The sequence below is a fragment of the Bufo bufo genome, chromosome 10 (genome assembly GCF_905171765.1).
Source record: "Bufo bufo chromosome 10, aBufBuf1.1, whole genome shotgun sequence".
NCBI lineage: Eukaryota > Metazoa > Chordata > Amphibia > Anura > Bufonidae > Bufo > Bufo bufo.
In genome coordinates this window covers 145,944,150-145,963,841 of record NC_053398.1, presented here as the reverse complement: position 1 = coordinate 145,963,841, position 19,692 = coordinate 145,944,150, and the positions used below count along the sequence as shown (strand labels likewise).

At 48.4% G+C, this 19,692-nt stretch overlaps 1 protein-coding gene across 2 annotated transcripts; it reads left to right on the top strand.

Moving 5' to 3' along the window:
* Positions 1 to 2,527: 2,527 nt before the first annotated feature.
* LOC120981076 (fatty acyl-CoA hydrolase precursor, medium chain-like) lies at positions 2,528 to 16,361 on the top strand. Of its 2 annotated transcripts, none has more exons than XM_040410556.1 (13): positions 2,528 to 2,642; positions 9,202 to 9,406; positions 9,494 to 9,632; positions 9,799 to 9,932; positions 10,123 to 10,276; positions 10,361 to 10,474; positions 10,730 to 10,825; positions 13,445 to 13,585; positions 13,667 to 13,744; positions 14,516 to 14,663; positions 14,792 to 14,941; positions 15,250 to 15,322; positions 15,550 to 16,361. In XM_040410556.1, the coding sequence occupies exons 1-13, from the start codon at positions 2,582 to 2,584 to the stop codon at positions 15,725 to 15,727; spliced, it is 1,671 nt and encodes a 556-aa protein (XP_040266490.1). In that variant the 5' UTR covers positions 2,528 to 2,581; the 3' UTR covers positions 15,728 to 16,361. The 2 variants fall into 2 exon arrangements, with proteins under 2 accessions (XP_040266490.1, XP_040266491.1); XM_040410557.1 differs by lacking the exon at positions 2,528 to 2,642 and adding an exon at positions 3,758 to 3,818 and having other exon boundaries at positions 15,550 to 15,727.
* The last annotated feature ends 3,331 nt before the right edge of the window (positions 16,362 to 19,692 follow it).

The following is a 19,692-nucleotide window of genomic DNA, read 5'->3' as shown; positions in this document are numbered from 1 at the left end:
GGGAGCAGTGATCACTAATGTCATCGCCCGTCCTCATACAGAAGCGTTCCTTCCTGACATTCTCCTGCTCGTCAGTGGAGGAGACACATTTACATCCAGCGATCTCCTCCACAGTATGGGGAGCAGTGAACACTAATGCCATCGCTTGTCCTCATACAGAAGCATTCCTTCCTGACATTCTCCTGCTCGTCAGTGGAGGAGACACATTTACATCCAGCGATCTCCTCCACAGTATAGGGAGCAGTGATCACTAATGTCATCGCCCGTCCCTATACTGACTCGTTTGCCAGCGGCAGTTTTGTGTTTACACAGCAAGATCTGCTGCCGGCAAACAACGATTTTTATGTATCCGCACAAACGATCAGATTACCTGATGAACCAAGCGTTTCGCTCATTCATCAGGTAATCGGCAGCACATTTACACTGCCAGATAATCGCTAACAAAAGTTCCCATGAACGCTTGTTAGCGATTATCTAAGTTCTCGGCCTGTGTAATGGACCCTTTACTGTTTAAAGTGTACAAGGCGTGAAATATTGGGAGGGGGACGCCCACGTGGTCAGCAAATTTTGGGCACCCTGCAATATTTTTCTCACTCCCGTTACTAAAAATGTCTATTCTTGTCCGCAACACAGAATAAGAATTGGGCGCTGTGACAAATACCGTACCCCAACTGACGTCGGACGTCAAATACGTAGAGCCAGCGAGACCCGATATGGTCACTGGTTACCAAGGCGTGATGCTACGCCCTCCTGGAGGAGTGGGTAAGGTCAGTCTTGGTACAGTGTTCACAGACTCCTCCTGTCCCCGCGGGCACAGAGAGGCAACAAGCTGAGAGAGCGTGGTCACTGCCCCAGTGAAACAGCGCTGTCTCAGACCGGGTAGCGTATTACTAGGCCGAAACACAAACGTGGGGATTCATGATCGAGATACAAGACATCACAAGATTAAATTATATATTTAATCGCCTTAAGGGCTCAATAGATATAACACAATATACACAGAGTATATACAGTATACAGTGGCCTGAGGTTACAAATACAGATGGCGTAGTACAAACAGGGTTAAGCAGAACAAAAGTCAGTTGACCAGATGGATGAGTCCTTTGGGTTGTGATGATTCTTAGCTGTAGTCACATGGAGGGCAGTGATGTCAGCTGGTTGCAGGTCCCTCTAAACACATGGCACGATGTGACCCTCCTGCAGAGAAAGACACGCCCACTTGCTGGCACAAGCCTTTTAACCTATAGCCGGCCCCTCCCCTCCCGGCCTCTGGGAGTGGTCCACCCCCTCTCTGATGAGCCACAAAACCGATTAGGGCTCATGGCTCCACACCAGAAGGTAGTAGGGAGGTGGTTCTGGGACCAATGGATCCACCTGGGATCTGGCTTCCAGTAGCGTCCAAGCATGGTACCGTTATTTGGTTTCTGTGGGGAGATATGTATATCTCCCTTCCCTGGCATTCCACCACCAAACTATGACCAGGGGCCGGTTCATCGTGGCCACAGAGACACAAATATGCATCTGGTTTATGTCTGTGATGGACGGACGATTCATAATTTCTTATGAATCGCCACTTCCATGATGTCTGATAATGTTCATTGAACTGGGGAATGGCCTAGACCCCCTGCAGAGAGGTTTTTCCTGTTCCATTGGCTGGTGTGGGAACATGGCTGACATAAAATAATAATAATAATCCATATTCCTCACAGGCACATTCTTTCATATGCAGCACGGATGCACGGATCGAGTGTTTTAGTACTTGAAGGGTGGTGGGATTTATGGGAACAAGGGGGCATCTTAGGTTACAAGAACAGGCGCACCATAAGCAGGCAATCATTCAGCCACGTGGCACGCTCCTCATCCGGTCCCAGTCATTGGCGAATTCCGTCATCACTGAAATCCTCCAAACATCGTGAAGCTGCTGTGACCATAAGAAATGTCACAGAGCACAGGTGAGCGCAGCGCAGGTACCGGCGCCTGCACCTCACAGGAACGTTACTACAACACGTTGGGGCATCCATGTAGTTTATTTTACAACACGCGAAGGGAGTCCATGGTATCTGGCTCGTGAATAAAACGCCTGTACTACAGTTCACACTGACACACAAACCAGCCTCCAAAGCCTGCTCTGCAGAGTGAGCCTGTGTAACACTAGGGCTATCTGTGGCACCAAAATCACAGGTCAAGTACTGATTGGAAAATGGTTTGGGTACTACGTGGCAAGATGCCACCGTCCACAACGGTCCCGAAAAAAATCCAGTACCCACCAGATATTTGGTCACAAATTGCATACAGTACAGTTCGTATGCACTACAGATCCCAGCCATACTGTACCCTAAAATAATTATGTGACGTCAGCAGCAAGTCACACACCTCGTCAGGACACTTATATGTAATTTCATGTCGTCAGACCAGAGTCGCAGCACGATCCTGATCTCATAGATGATACTTCTCCGCACCTACGGATACAGGCTGGTCCATCCCACCGTGATTGACACCCCCAGCAGCCAATCACAAGCCCCTCCTCAAAGCACTCATCCCAGGAAACGGCTTTATTCAGAGCTCTGCACATTCTACACCGATGGAGGCTCTGATGAGGGTAGTTGTGCTGTGCATCCTGGCCCTGGGGGTCCTGGCATCAGGTGAGGAGACATTACAATGAGGGGGCACTGAGGGTGCAGGAACATTACACTGGAGAGAACACAGACGGTTAATTGTGCAATGTGCTGTTTCATAATGTCACACAATTTCTCCTGTATAGAGTGTAAGCTCCTATGGTCAGTGGGGTCCTCTCTCTCCTGTAGAGTGTAAGCTCTTATGGTCAGTAGGGTCCTCTCTGTCCCGTAGAGTGTAAGCTCTTATGGTCAGTGTCCTCTCTCTCCTGTAGAGTGTAAGCTCTTATGGTCAGTGGGGTCCTCTCTCTCCTGTAGAGTGTAAGCTCTTATGGTCAGCGGGGTCCTCTCTCTCCTGTAGAGTGTAAGCTCTTATGGTCAGTGGGGTCCTCTATCTCCCGTAGAGTGTAAGCTCTTATGGTCAGTGGGGTCCTCTATCTCCTGTAGAGTGTAAGCTCTTATGGTCAGTAGGGTCCTCTCTGTCCCGTAGAGTGTAGGCTCTTATGATCAGTGTCCTCTCTCTTCTGTAGAGTGTAAGCTCTTATGGTCAGCGGGGTGCTCTCTCTCCTGTAGAGTGTAAGCTCTTATGGTCAGTAGGGTCCTCTCTGTCCTGTAGAGTGTAAGCTCTTGTGGTCAGCGGGGTCCTCTCTCTACTGTAGAGTGTAAGCTCTTATGGTCAGTGTGGTCCTCTTTCCTGAGGCGATCTCTGCCCTCAAATGGTTTTTGGGAAGTTATAGCAACTATACTGTAGAGCTGCAAGATTCCATCTGTACTTCAGTAGATTTTTTTAAATGAAACACAATTTTTTTTATGTTTGATTGCAGTTATTTTCTCCAGGTTTCTCCAGTATTTTCTATGGTGGCAAAATTTTCACCGTCCATAGCAAACATCTTTATGGCATGGTGGGAGAGCAATTTTTTTTTGATATTATTAATAATCCCTTCTTTCCTAACATAAGGTGTTATGGACATTATATCGATGACCTGCTCTGTGTATGGTCAGATGATACAGCGGACACCACTTTTTGGAGATTATCTTGATGGCAACTTGGATTCATTCTACACCCTGATCCATTTACAATTGATTTTTGGATCTGCGTTTATATGTAGATGGTGTTACTTACAGAAAAGAAACCGCGGGGATCCCCACACTGCTAGCAAATGTCATCCTACACATGTAACGAAAAATATACCAAAAGGAGAAATGGTGAGAGCGCGACGTAATCGCTCCACCACCCAATCTCTCGCTGAAGAGGCGGCTGCTATCAGCTCTAGGTTACACTCCAGGCTATACACTACACCGTCCATTAGGAAAGCCGGACAATCGGCGTTAACATCAGATAGAAATAGACTGGAGAACCTGTTACCGAAACAAATACCCAAGAAAAAATGAAATCCGTTACTTTTACCACACAGGGCCCAGTGGCGGATCCAGAGTCTGGTCTTGGGAGAGGCACTTCCCGGGCAATAGGAGATTATGGGGCCCCTGTGTCCCTGCCCACCATCAAGCCACACCCACACACAGCCCCACCCATATATCGCGCTCATACCTCTTCCATCCAGTGACTTCTCCTTTGATGTAGATGTTCTCTGTCCTCATCTTCTCCATTCAGACCAGACCACCATGATGATTTCTTTCAGCCATCTCTAGTTTCCTACTTTTCCTCCCACCTTCTCAACATCCCATCATGCACTCCCAATACTGAGACGCTGTGCCCCCCAAAACTATTCTGCAGAAACAGATAAACCCCCTGAAAATACTAGTTACACACAGATAGCGCCCCCTTCAATAATTTTTGGAACCTAATGCTCTAAAAAATAACTGCACCCAGCAAATAGTGCCCCTGACACTAATAGGGTAACCATAATGTCCCCCAAAAATAACTGTGCTAAGCTGATACGGTGCCAAGGTGCCCCCACAGTAATAGTGCTCCCAAAAGTCCCACCAATAGTAATAATTCTGTACCAGAGTGCACTTAGTAGTAATAGTGCTCCTACAGCGCCCCCAACAGTAATTGTGTCCCAGAAGTAATAATGCTCCCATAGTCCCCCAGTTGTAATAAAGCCCCCTTATAATGTGCGCCAATACAAAAAATACCCTGTTGTGTGGCAGTAAAAAAATAAATAAAAAATCCTATTAGTGCCCCCAGTAGAGTCAATGTCCCCAGAGTGCCCTCATGTGATCCAATGACCCACACTGTGCGCCACTACAAAAAACATTTAGTGCCCCGAATTGAGCTAAGGTGCCCATAGTGCCCCTATGATTTGTGCCAGTATAAAATACTCCTATATAGTGCCCCCAGAAGATGCCTCCAAAGTGCTCCTCCCTGTCCTATATAGTGCCCCCAGAAGATGCCCCCATAGTGCTTCTCCATCGTCCCCATAGTGCCCTTCATAATGTGGCAGTTTTCAATGCCCCTATAGACTGCCCCACATAGATGCCTCCATAATGCTTCTCTCCCCCCTTCCCCATAGTGGCACCAAAATGAGTGCTAGTATTAAATGCCCCTATATAGGTGTTCAATAAATTTTTATTGAGTTTTAACAAAAGAGAATAGCACAATAGTCATAGGCGCGAATAGCGCAATTACAGTATCACAAATAATAACAGTATCGTGCAAAAGAAAAGACGTACTTGGTGGAACATGTGCAGCACAGTCTGAGTACATATATATATGGAGCGACAGAGACAATGAGAACTTCAGTAACGATGCAACACTATCAAAGTATAGAAGCCGGTAGAGGAGTAGCATAATGGCTGGGTAACCACGTAACCCACTGATTATGTATTCATATTCTGGAACGTACTGTACAGACCAAAAGTTTGGACACACCTTCTCATTCAAAGAGTTTTCTTTATTTTCATGACTATGAAAATTGTAGATTTACACTGAAGGCATCAAAACTATGAATTAACACATGTGGAATTATATACATAACAAACAAGTGTGAAACAACTGAAAATATGTCATATTCTTCAATATAGATCAAGAGAATGCCAAGAGTGTGCAAAGCAGTAATCAAAGCAAAAGGTGGCTACTTTGAAGAACCTAGAATATGACATATTTTCAGTTGTTTCACACTTGTTTGTTATGTATATAATTCCACATGTGTTAATTCATAGTTTTGATGCCTTCATAGTTATGAAAATAAAGAAAACTCTTTGAATGAGAAGGTGTGTCCAAACTTTTGGTCTGTACTGTACAATAACAAATTTTCCCAAGAACTCCCTAAGAATATCGTTCATAATATTTTGGAACACAGCCGGGGCATTGCTGAGTCCAAAAGGCATAACGAGATATTCAAAGTGACCAGCCGGGGTATTGAACGCTGTCTTCCACTCGTCCCCCTCCTTGATTCGGATTAAATTGTATGCTCCTCTAAAATCAATCTTAGAAAACCAGGCCGCCCCTAATACCTGGTTAAATAAATGCGGAATCAATGGGAGGGAGTAAGTATTCCGGATAGTGATCTTATTTAATTTCCGGTAATCTATACAGGGTTTAAGACCACCATCCTTCTTCTTAACAAAGAAAACCCCGCCCCCATGGGAGAAACCGAGGGTCTAATGTGCCCCTTAATGAGACTCTCCTTAATGTAATCTTCCATGGCCTCACGTTCAGGTTTGGAAAGATTGTAAATACACCCCTTAGGAAACCTTGCCCCCTTCTCCAGGACTATGGCGCAATCATAAGGTCTATGGGGAGGAAGAGCCTCTGGGGACGATGACGAGAACACATCAGCATACTCCTTTATGACTGCGGGTAATACCTCAGACTCCACAGAGAACCCAACCCGTATTCTAGACAAACACGAGCCGCACTCAGATCCCCAACTCACCAGTTCCCCTCTGGTCCAATCAATCGTAGGATTGTGTAATTTGAGCCACGCCATCCCCAATACCACCTCGACAGGTAAGTTCTCCAGGACTAACAGGGAACATTTCTCTAAGTGGCACACTCCCACAGCTAAGGAAATCTCTGAGGTACATGACCTCACAGTACCCCCTACCAGGGGAGTACCCTGTCTAGTAGCATACCCATGGTCAATAAAGCTGGCCGCTGAGCCCGAATCTATAAAGGCTTGACCCGACCTCTTATTAGAACCAAGAGAAATGGTTATCGGAACTAAAAGCTTACTCTTAGTAATAACAGGGAGTACCTGGTCCCTTGGTGGTCTTGTCTTGGAAGCCTTATCAGAAAGGATCCTCTTTGGACACTGATTGATCCAATGGTCAGGATCTCCGCAGTAGAAACAGATCCCACGTCTACGGCGTTGATCCTCTCTGGTCATGCCAATTTGCATAGGTTCTTCTGAGGAGACCTCAACACCACTCCTGGTACAAACCTCAGACTGGACCAGCACCTGAGAAGAGAACTGTCGTTCCTGTCGTCTTTCTCTCACATGTCGGTCGAGTCGGACTGCTAGGGTCATAGTCTCCTCAAGAGTCTCTGGGAGCTGATAACTCACTAGTAGGTCTTTTAGATTATCAGAAAGGCCTGATCTGAATTGACACTTAAGAGCTGGCTCGTTCCACCCTGAGGCTAGGTTCACACCTGAGCGTTTTACAGCGCCTTCCTACGCGCTGTAAAACGCTCAAAAGGCAAAAACCAATGTTTCCCTATGGGCATGGTTCTCACCTGAGCGTTTTACAGCGCGTACGAACGCGTTGTAAAACGCCCTACGCCACAAGAAGTACAGGAGCTTCTTTGGGGCGTATTATTGCGCGTATTGTGGCAGTTTTTAATTGGATGCTTCTGTGGTCAAACGCGCGTACTACGCCTGTTTCCAAAATACAAAAATGCCCCCAAAATACGCCTCAAAAAAGCCCGATAAAAACGCCTGTAAAAAGCGCTTATCGAATACGCTCAGGTGTGAACCCAGCCTGAGGGAACACACCACCTTCTAAATTGGGTGCAATACTCCTCCGCAGAGAGGTTGCCTTGAACCAATGCTTTCAGCGCGGTTTCGGCTACCAGGGCCCTGTCTGGTTCATCATACAGGGTACCCAGAGCCTGAAAAAAAACCTCTACTGTGGTTAAACAACTAGCATCAGGGGGTAAAGAAAAGGCCAACTCCTGGGGATCCCTCTGTAAGCGGGAAATAACAATGCCCACCCGTTGGTTTTCCGACCCGGAAGACAAGGGGCGTAAACTAAAATACAATTTACAGCTCTCCTTAAAGGAGTGAAACTTCCTCCGATCTCCAGAGAAGGGTTCTGGAAGCTTGATCGGTGGCTCCATATGAGGGCTCAAGTTCGGACCAAAGGCCTGATGAGCAGCGGCGTCTTGTCCTATTTCTAGGGAATGAATCTTCTCCCCTAGCTCCTGCACCATCTGCGTCAGTTTTGACACATGCTCAGTCAGGGTCACTAGAGGATTCATGGTACAGTGGTTTCAGTAGGCCTGTTATTCTGTAACAGTCGTGTACACACACACACAGGGGGGAGGGAAGTGACCACTGCGCTACACCCGCACCCCTGGCCCTGCCTACTTGCCTCGCGAGTCCTAATGACAGGGGACAACTGGACGGCAATCCCTAGCTTGGAATAAGTGCAGGGAGGACAGACCAGACAAACAACAGAACGTGACGGACCGAGTCTATACCAGGAAAGCTACAAAGTACAAATGGAGCAAGCAGAGAATAGTCAGGAGAAGCCGGGGTCATAAATTCCAGGAGAGTCGTGAAGTACCAAAGGAGCCAGCAGAGGATCGTCAGGAGGAGGCCGGGGTCAGAATACCAGGAGAGCAGCAAAGTACACAAGGAGCAGGCAGAGGATCGTCAGGAATTCAGCAGGAGGTCAGTACGCCAGGAAAGACAAAGACGCAGGTGGAACCTAAATAACAGGCAATCTGTGGCAAGCAGACTGCCTGTTTAAATAGGGAGCCAGAGGGGTCATGTGACGTGGCCAGCGTCACATGACTCCACACAGCTGAGCACCGAGTGATCAGCTCGGCGCTCAGCCCTAAAACCATTCTCATGAATGTGCATAGATGCGCGGGGGGCGTGCATAGTATTATCAGGAGCGCGAGCGACACTGGACGCGCTGATCATGCGTGCGCGCTCCGGACGTGCCCGCCTCCTAGCCCGCGCCGTGACACATGTGATTGGAGGATATGTATTTATATGGGAGAGTCACAGATGGCAGTTTATTTCACGAGTAAGGATCGTTAACTTGAGATCCGAAATGTGCCAATTTTGCATCTGTCTTGTTTTGTATGGATTTTACCGCATCGAATAAAGGATATCCTTTTATCAGAAGCTGGACCCCTCTACTTTTCACTATACACATATAAAGGCCTGTAGAGCGGAGGGTGTCAGGCTGATAATGTACAGCCGGGGGTGCTGTTATTGGAAACAGTCAGTAAGACAGAACACCTACCCCCCAAAACTCAGCCCCTATAATACAGGGGAGGGCAGTGATTGTCTTTTCCTCCATCAGATGACGGCACATTGTGTCCAGTGCAAAAACAACAAATCACCAGAGCCAGCAGTGAGCAGAGTCTGAATGAGCAGGGGATGCCGGCAGCTTGTACTATAAGGCAGGCACTTATCTGCATGCAGTAATCTACTGCGTTCTGTGACTTTAGCGCAGGCGGATGACCAACCTCAAGTGGAAATACGGTACGGCAAACTGCGGGGGAAGACCACGTCTGCAAAGGGAACAGACAGGACTGTCCACACCTTCTATGGAGTCCCCTTCGCCAAACCTCCAGTTGGTTCATTGAGATTTGCCGCCCCAGAACCCCCCACAGCATGGAGCTCAGTGAGGGAGGCCTCAGACTATGCTCCAATGTAAGTGGACATGGAGGTTGGTGGCAGTGCTCAGCACACATTCATACTGTATCGTCACGTGAAGTGCACGTATTTGATATATTACAGATGTCTACAGAATGTTGACATATTGGAGCAGTTAGTAAAGTGGTTTAAAGCAAAGATCACCATACCTCCAACGTCTGAGGACTGCCTATATCTGGACATCTTCACCCCAGAAGATAGAGTGAAGGAGAAGATGCTGCCTGTGAGTGTTTTGTGTACTAACCTGCATATAAAACGGTGAATTCAGACCTCATGGTTGTGGGGTTGACACCGTGCCCATGGCAGTTCCCTTATGGTGTTGATGTTAGTTTTGGGACAGTCATCCCATTTTTTCTGACCAGTAATAGACGTTTCCTCTCTTTGTGCAGGTCATGCTGTTCATACATGGAGGAGGTCTGATAATGGGGGGATCCATGATGTTTGAGGGTTCTGTATTAAGTGCCTATGAAAACGTTGTAGTTGTATCCATCCAGTACCGGCTGGGGATGCTCGGCTTCATGAGGTAATCAATACGGTTTCTGTGACTCTCATGCTTGTACATACAAGGCCACATGCTGACACCTGCTTTGCACAATGCTCGACTCAGAGTCCAGGTTTGAGGTCTTTTTGCACCACATCTGCTATGAATGTCGCCCCAATATATCACATCACCCCAGTAAAGGTAACATGAATTACGTGTTTCTTCATCCTAGCACTGGAGATGATAAAGCTCCTGGGAACTATGGCTTCTTGGACCAGGTTCAAGCTCTTCAGTGGGTTCAGGAGAACATTGCAGATTTCGGAGGTGACCCCAACTCTGTGACTATATTTGGGGAGTCTGCGGGGGGACTCAGCGTCTCTGCACTGGTGAGTTGTGGTGAGGCTGATATTTGGGTCCTGATATTGGATAAGTGCACTCCTAATCTCCTGCTGTGTATCTGCTATATCCAGGTGGCGTCTCCCTTGGCAAAGGGCTTATTCCACAGAGCTATTGCCGAGAGTGGGGTAGCCATAATGCCGGGTTTGGTGGCCACGTCTACTGAAGAAGTTGTGTTCATCAGAAATGTAAGTGACAGAGTGAGGCCGTGGACCGCAGAATATTGGCAGAACACAAGAGGGTTAATACACAGACATAGCCTCACAACATGATTACATGGGGGGGGGGGGCAGGGACAGGATCATCACACTACTCTCCTGAAACACTCTGTGCTGCTTGTGTGGCTAGATAACATTTCCTACAGCCCAGTGTATTTTGTGTGCACATATAGCTGAAAATCCGGAGTTCCTCCCATAATCAGATTTTATGCTTCACCTTTGCAGATTGTGGTCAATATTTCGGGCTGCGGTGTGGACACACTGTTGGACTGTCTGAAGGTAAAGTCTGAGGAAGAGATCCTGTCTATCGGAGCTTCTATGGTACGATCAGCAGGGCGGTATTTACAAGGCACATAAGGGCACGTGCCTAGGGCATCAGAAAGAAGGGGACGGCACTGCATAGAGAAAATAACCTTCTGTGTTGTTTGGTTCACCTTCCTGCTGCTTCTCGGGTCTCCTCATGAAAAAACCTGTCTATTTTAGGTATAATGGGATTTAACCCTCTCAATGCTTCCCTACAGCTAATGTAACCGGAATCTCTTCAGAAAAGGGGTGTGAGGGTTAAATCCCCTGATTGTAGCTGCAAGAAACAAAAGCGATGAGGAGACATCAGGGCAGTCAGATGAGGAGACATCAGGGCAGTCAGATGAGGAGACATCAGGGCAGTCAGATGAGGAGAAAGGTGAGCCCGGTGTATGACCTGTCTGTACACTGCCTGTCACACAGCAGACCCCTCCATGATCCACATACTGACACCTGGAGCAGTAAAGCTCCTCAGTAGAAGTAAAGCACAGCGTCCACAGGGTAATGTCACCGCCAGACATCTGAGAAGCTCTGACAGACGTTCTTCAGAACCTCCTGCTTGAGGTTCTTTTGTTTTGCTTTCGTTTTGTCATCTCGTTTCCCTCTCTCAGCTGTCATCTAGTTGCACTGATTGCATCCCTTTAAATCCCCTCCCATACTGCATCACTTTGCGGTTTATACAACTTCCTGGAGTGTGTGCATGCTGGATGCCACAACTGATGCTTCTACAGATAAGTCTGTTCATTTATCTGTGTTTTCCTGTTTGCTTGATCCTAGGTGACCCTGACTCCCTCCGTATTAAGTGTAGGGAGCCGGTGGTCGTGTCCCCTCACTATTATAGGGTGTTCAGGTTTCATACAGTCGAGGAACGAGGGTATGCAATTATCTACCATAGAGATTTTTGCATAGGCTGAGCAGTAAGGCAGAGAGCTAGGGCTGTTGCAGGGCTTACCCTTTGGTTCCTTAGTTTTGGATCAAGTCAGTCGGATCTTCATTTGTGTCTTCTAGTTTTCTGTAACACCTTCCGTGACAGGTAAGGGCTCATTCAGACAGCCGTATGCTATCCGCAAAAATGTGGATTTTTTTTGCGGATTAGATGCTGACCCATTCGCTTCTATGGGGCCCTTTTCTATTCCACGGTTCCGCAAAACAAATGAAACATGTCCCATACTTGTCCGTGAAAATCAGGACATGGCCCCATTGATGTCTATGGGTCCGCAGTAAAGCTCCTCGGTAGAAGTAAAGCACAGCATCCACAGGGTAACCGTTATCATACACGCGTTGTCACTGTCCAGCAGGATGACCCTTTTCACAAAGCGCCTGCCACAGGAGGTGTATGGGCGCCATTAGAACAGTTATCCCTCTGTGGCTCCACATATAATGTCCTGCTTAATTCTTAGGAGTTTTTTTTGGTGGTTTCATGTGAAACTTCTTAGATGTTTTATTTTAGACCGACCAGAGACTACTGATCGTGGGTATAACAGACTGTAATACTCCTGTACTGCTGAGTATCATGCTTCTGGCCGGGCCTAATAGGCTTCTGGAGCTGGAGGCCATCGCACAGCCACCTGTCGACACACTGCCTGTCCTCTGCTCCAGTGACCCATGACCACACTGCCTGTCCTCTGCTCCAGTGACCTATGACCACACTGCCTGTCCTCTGCTCCAGTGTCCCCATGACTACACTGCCTGTCCTCTGCTCCAGTGTCCCCATGACCACACTGCCTATCCTCTGCTCCAGTGTCCCCATGACCACACTGCCTGTCCTCTGCTCCAGTGTCCCCATGACCACACTGCCTGTCCTCTGCTCCAGTGTCCCCATGACTACACTGCCTGTCCTCTGCTCCAGTGTCCCCATGACCACACTACCTGTCCTCTGCTCCAGTGTCCCCATGACCACACTGCCTGTCCTCTGCTCCAGTGTCCCCATGACCACACTGCCTGTCCTCTGCTCCAGTGTCCCCATGACTACACTGCCTGTCCTCTGCTCCAGTGTCCCCATGACCACACTACCTGTCCTCTGCTCCAGTGTCCCCATGACCACACTGCCTGTCCTCTGCTCCAGAGTCCCCATGACCACACTGCCTGTCCTCTGCTCCATTGTCCCCATGACTACACTGCCTGTCCTCTGCTCCATTGTCCCCATGACCACACTGTCTGTCCTCTGCTCCAGTGTCCCCATGACCACACTGCCTGTCCTCTGCTCCAGTGTCCCCATGACCACACTACCTGTCCTCTGCTCCAGTGTCCCCATGACCACACTGCCTGTCCTCTGCTCCAGTGTCCCCATGACCACACCGCCTGTCCTCTGCTCCAGTGTCCCCATGACCACACTACCTGTCCTCTGCTCCAGTGTCCCCATGACCACGCTGCCTGTCCTCTGCTCCAGTGTCCCCATGACCACACCGCCTGTCCTCTGCTCCAGTGTCCCCATGACCACACTGCCTGTCCTCTGCTCCAGTGTCCCCATGACCACACTGCCTGTCCTCTGCTCTTGTAGTTCATCCTTATCACAGGGATCCAAATCGCCGCCCACACCTTGACTGCCTCTTTGGGGGTGTATTCTCACATGCGCACAGGCTTAAGGGCAGTTTCCATTGGGTCCACTGCTCACCTGTCACTTTTCTCTACTTGCAGCCCTTCATGACTCTGCCTGCGAGCATCGATGGGGCGTTCTTCCCTAAACCTGTGGAACAGATTCTGGCTGATAAAGAGGTGAACCCTGTGCCATTTATGACTGGAGTCAATAACCAGGAGTTTGGATGGAACCTCCTGACGGTAAGAATGACACAGGAGGACATCCTCGGATAATCCTAATGATCTCCACAATGATGAGAGTTCTACTTCTTTCATTCCCAGTCTATGAACATCACAGGAATAAGAGAAGGAATGGAGCGAGAAATGGTGCACGAAATCCTGAAGAACTTCCCAATTATGGTAGGTGACCGCGGGGGTATGGGGTATGGAAAGTCAGCGTTCTTATTATACTTGTGGACAAGACTGTGAATATGTGTCTATGAAGACGATAACAAAGACGGCACTTTTTGTACCTTACGAACTGCATTTCCATTGGAGAATTGCCCTTTATATGAATTATTGGAGGACGATTTGGCGGAGTGGAGTGAGGCTCTACTGTGGGCAATGGCTGAAGTTTATCCATGTGGGGACTCAATTGAGGATCAGGAACTACTTGTATCTCAACACATGAGAACACACTGCCAAAGCGAATGCCCCAACCTCACATAACAGTGCGTGCTGGCCAAGTCAACCTACCTTCTGTACATGCCGCACAGACTGCGATATTTGCACTGGTGCATGTCTTAATGCCCAGCGGCCCCTTGCTGCCCAATGCTACCCAGTTCTGTGGCCTCGGCCACCGTCACCCAGCTCTGCGGCCTCGGCCACCGTCACCCAGCTCTGCGGCCTCAGGCATCATCACCCACCCCTGCGGCCTCGGCCGCCCTCACCCGGCTCTACGGCCTCGGTCGCCATCACCCAGCTCTGCAGCCTTTGCCACCATCACCCAGCTCTGCGGCCTTTGCCACCATCACCCAGCTCTGCGGCCTCTGCCACCATCACCCAGCTCTGCGGCATCTGCCACCATCACCCAGCTCTGCGGCCTCCTCCAGAAGCAGCTCCTTCGGCCTCATTGCTTCTCATCTTCTGTAACATTCTGAGACATTCTGAGAATGTCTTCATTTATTTCAGGGTATATTCTCTGGCGCCATCAGTCTCCTGCTAGACGAGTATGTCGGAGATGAGACTGACCCTGCTGAAATCCGGAACCGCTTCGTAGAACTGGTCGGAGACCTCATCTTTGTGATGCCGGCGCTGAGAGCGGCCAAGTATCACAGAGGTATGTGGCACAAGAATGACCTCCTCGTGTTTACTGTGTCCCTTGTACACTGGTCTCAGGGCATTTCACCCTTTTTAATGTCCCGTGCAGAGCATCGCTCCTGTGACACTAACCTTCTCTCATTGTAGATTCTGGCCATCCCACCTACTTCTACGAGTTCCAGCACCGTCCATCTTTGTTTGCAGACTCTAAGCCGGATTTTGTGAAGGCCGATCATGGGGAGGAGCTGTTCTTTGTGATGGGAGGTCCATTTTTGAAGGGAGACATTTTGTTCACAGGTAATGCATGGTCGGAGGTCTTCTTTATTATGAACCCTCATGTAGTTTGTACTTTCCTCCATGTTTTGTCCTTATTTTCCACAATGACGCGCCGTCATGACACAGGGCTGCAGCACTTTTGGGGCTCAGTGTCCTGTATAATATCACAATATGACCAGCTCGGTTTGGTCACAGTCGGTTCCCCCCTTTATTGTGTCTGTTATTATAATGTGCTGACTCCATGCCGTGCCCTGTGCGGTTGTCAGCTCCGGTGTCTTGTACACTTATCCACCACGTTGTTTGGTCTGACTTTCTGGTTTTATTCACAGGAGCCTTCACAAAGGAAGAGGAGGATCTGAGCAGGACCTTCATGAGATACTGGGCCAACTTTGCCCGCACTGGGTATGAGACTGGAGCTGTGTCAGATGGCGTGTGTGGGTGACGGGCAGATCCTATATGTGGTGTATCGGCTGTAGTGGTGGGTCCACATTGTTCCTGATGCACAACGCCCCATGCTGTAGTCCATACACCCCCAGACTCCTCCACGGCACCTCCTTGAGCATCAGTCATCGATCACTGTACATTCTCCTTGGTCTGGATGATGCTGATCCATTTCTCCTCTTCCACAGTGATCCCAATGGGCCGGGCCTGGTCCACTGGCCACAGTACAACCACGATGAAGACTTCCTGGAGATTGACCTGGAGCAGAAAGCTTCCAAGCAACTGAAGGCTGCAAAGTACGAATTCTGGACCAAAGACCTTCCTCAAAAGATGGTGGAGGAAAAGGCAGAGCGCACAGAGCTGTAAACGTCTCCAAAGACCACATCTGGGAGGAAGGACTGTGCCCCGATATGTCCCCACAAACCACGGGTGTGGCAGTAAGGGGGGTCACCCCTCACCTCCAATGTTTATTTTCTAAGAGAACAACCATTTGGGCAGAAGTCCACGATGAGGACACTGACTCCTATACCAAAGCCAGCTGTAAGACCGCCCTGCGGAGAGATCTTACGTGTCAGCCACATGCGCCCCCACAGAGGGTACAGAGCACCTTCTGAACCCCAATATACAGAATGAATGGAAGTTACTTATACTAACTCACAACAGTCAGCAAGCTGGCAAACAGAAATCTCCTAACAACTTGGCTGAATTCCTGTAATGCAGGGGGGCACAGAGCCAGCTGAAAAGATCACACTGAACCAGAAGGGAATGCAGTGAGATTTCAGCTCTGAGGCTCCAGATTAGAGGGTGCAGCTCTGGAGTATAATTGCTGGGGTTACTGTGCATTACTCTCTATAAATTGTGTAATGTAGAGAGCAGGGACGCCGCTGTTCTGCACAGCTAGATCTGTCTATGCTGGGAGTTGTAGTCTCACAGCAGCCGACCACCATTGTACCAGCGACTGATCTTCTGATTTGGCATTAAATTAAGGTCCGTATTTGCCGCCTGGTCTCTGATGTCGCAGACGCCGACACCTCTTGCGTGCAGAGTTATTCTTGTCATCAAAACCAGGCGATGCGGCCACAAATGTGAACACAGCCTGAGGGTATGCGTGGCCAAAAACACACTCCAGAAAAATACAACATGTATTCACCACAGAATCCGTGGCAGAAATCCAAGACCCCCTTACAGAGACACGTCTCTGTGTCTCCAGACCCCTCTGTCCCCAAGTTATGTCCCAAAAACAAAGGGACTGGGTATGTTCTCTTCTGCTGGCTGCAGGTCCTTTTTTTTAAATCAAGATAGTTTTTATTGAAAGAGTAAAACACGGTGCACGACATATACACATACTGTATATTTTAACATACAATGGCATGTATAATAAAATAAATTTGTGCCACTTTTTTAAAATATAAATACAATGTTGTTGTGTCAGCTTATTATTTCCAAGGAGTACACATTAATCACAATGTATCCAGGGCGTACACACATTATAATAAAACCTGATCATTAAACCCCATCCCAACACCCTCAAACATTTCGAACCTGTGAGACGACCGAGCCCTACAAAATCAGTATCTCTTCGGTGTTGCAGCACTGCCCATTGCGAAACACTAGTGCGCAGCCATAATGCCCAGCGTTCCCACTATACCAAGCCAACCTACCGCAGTCGCAGTCCCAGAAATTTGGTCTCTTAAGCATTCCGCAGCGAGGGTCCCTGACACAAGACCCGGAGCACTTAACCATCCCTGCCAAATAGATAGAAACTTATTAGGACACTTCCAGGTTTTCAGGTATATTCCCCTTTCATATCTTAGGATGGTGTTCATTCTATTAAGGTATTCCCGAGAGGTGGGCGGGTCATGGTTGGTCCAGTGTTTAGCTATTACTATTCGGGCCTAGAACAGCATTCTCTGCATACATATAGATAAGTTAGTATCCCCCTCGTCAACCTCTAGCAGTCCCAGAAGACAAAACTTAGGGTCTCCACGAACATCCACTTGGGTAACATCTCTGATAATCCTGGCAATATCCGTCCAGTATGTACCTAACTTAGAGCAATCCCAGAACATATGTACCAGAGAGGCGTTCTCAGCCCCGCAGCGGGGGCAACAGGAGTCAGGGCGAAGACCAATTTTATAGAGGAAGGCAGGGGTCCTATAGACCCTATGTAATAGATACAGCTGAGACAGGCGCTGCGCTTCATTAAGAGTCAGGCTGGGTATTAAGGCTAAGGTATCATTCCATTGCTCTTGGGAGATAGCACCCAAATCTCTTTCCCATTTGTCTTTAACCGGAAGGGGTCCACCAGGAGTAACCCCCCCCCCCCCCCAATGCAGGTGGCGATATAGTAATGAAATCACCCCTTTTGTGCTCCCGGGGCTCAGTAATTGTTGCATTAAGAGGGGGGTAGATGAAACTAATCCACTTCCCGGAAATTGTGCCTGATACGCACGCTGTGTTTGGGAGATTGAATTCCTCCTTCAAACAGGCAAAGGTCTTCAAGATGCCTTCGTCCTGTATGAGCTGCAGGCAGCGAACGCCCCTCTTTTCCCATGGGGAGAAACCCTCCAGTCGGAACATTTCGGGCAGGTGTGGATTTCGCAACAAGGGGGTACACCCATGAAATCCCGTGAGACCAAGTACAGCCTTAAATTTTGACCAGACTTTGTGAATTAGAGATAGCGTGGGAGTATCTCCAACTCCCTGTATCTTTCCAATTTCCACCATATGAAAGGGGACATCATGTCCTGATAAGAAAGATATTATCCTTGCTGTCGGTCCGGCGCCCATAACCTGTCCCCAGCCTTTCAAGTGTTGCAACGGCGCAGCTATAAAATAGTGCCATGGGCTCGGAACAGCTAGTCCTCCCTCATCCTTGCCTTTCTGGAGAGTTTCTAATCTGATCCTAGGCATCTTTTTTTCCAAATAAGGGAGCGAAAGAGACCCTGAATTTTGTAAAACACTCTCTGAGTAATCCAAACAGGGGAGTTGTGGAGAACATACAACAATTGAGGCATCAGGATCATTTTTATCAAATTGCAGCGTCCCACTACAGACATAGGAAGTTTAGACCAAGTCAACACCTTTTCCGCTAATTTACCAATCAGGGGGTCTATATTGACCTTAACGTAATCTGTAACCCTTGGCGTGATCGTCACCCCTAGATATTTAAAGCTGTCCACTATCTGCAGCGGGATCTGCGACCTATCTAACTGAGGGGGGAGAGGATCAAGTGGCAGAATTACTGATTTTCTCCAATTAATACGCAGACCCGACCACTTGCCGAATGCCGTAACATGACTCATCACCGGTTGGAGGGAACGCTCTACGTCTCCTACATAAAGGAGCATGTCATCGGCACATAATGATAACCGCTCCTCATGGGAGCCCAGCGGAATCCCTGACGATGCCGACGACACGCGCAATGCACATGCCAATGGTTCAATAGCCACCGCGAACAAAAGCGGGGATAATGGGCACCCCTGTCTAGTTCCACGATGCAGAGAAAACTGTGTACCGAGCGCCCCATTAATCCGTAATCTGACCACCGGTGATCGGTAAAGGAGTTGTACCCAGGACGTAAATCCCGGCCCAAACCCCATAGCTCTCATAGTTTCCCAGAGATAATCCCACTCGACGCTGTCAATTGCCTTGGCAGCGTCGAGGGACACCACGTTAGACGTGTCGAAAGTCAGCTCCATTCTAATAGCAGAATGCTCCGACAGACTACGTGGGAGATATTCTATCAATGATATATAGGGTGCCATTTCCAACGAACCGACCATTAGATTGATCCTGGAAAGAGAGCCATGTGTCGCAGAGAAACAGGAGTATTCACGATTATCCGGGTATCGGATTCTCCACAGGTCATGGATATCCAACTCCCGCAGCAACTTCGCCAGCGAAGTCTCCCGCATCTCCCCCAGAACAGGGCCCCTATTAAATTTATCAAGGGATGGATCCAAGTATTTGTTAAAATCACCCCCTATGAGCACTGGGACTGGGGGACCTTTGGCGATAATGGACATGACCTGTTTAATTACTGTACATGAGTACGGAGGCGGCACATATACCGCGACTAGGAGGAGAGGTTTCCTATATATAGAACAGTGCAAACAGACAAATCTACCTTCCGAGTCGATAGTAGAAGTATAGCATTCAAATGGAACATTCCCATGTATGAGGATACTAACACCCCTAGCGTGAGAGGAGTAAGTGGAATGATACGAGTGTGAAAGCCAAGGTTTGTGCAATAATCTCTGAGAATCTTTAGTCAAATGAGTTTCCATTAAACATAGTATAGCTGGCTGAAATTTTTGTACAGCCGTAAA

Bases quoted from the DNA above. Each gene is read 5' to 3' on its own strand.
- LOC120981076 (XM_040410556.1), top strand. From the start codon at position 2,582: ATGGAGGCTCTGATGAGGGTAGTTGTGCTGTGCATCCTGGCCCTGGGG. The intron at 9,933-10,122 runs GTAATCAATACG...TCTTCATCCTAG, and splicing joins GGGATGCTCGGCTTCATGAG to CACTGGAGATGATAAAGCTC. The intron at 10,475-10,729 runs GTAAGTGACAGA...TCACCTTTGCAG, and splicing joins AAGTTGTGTTCATCAGAAAT to ATTGTGGTCAATATTTCGGG.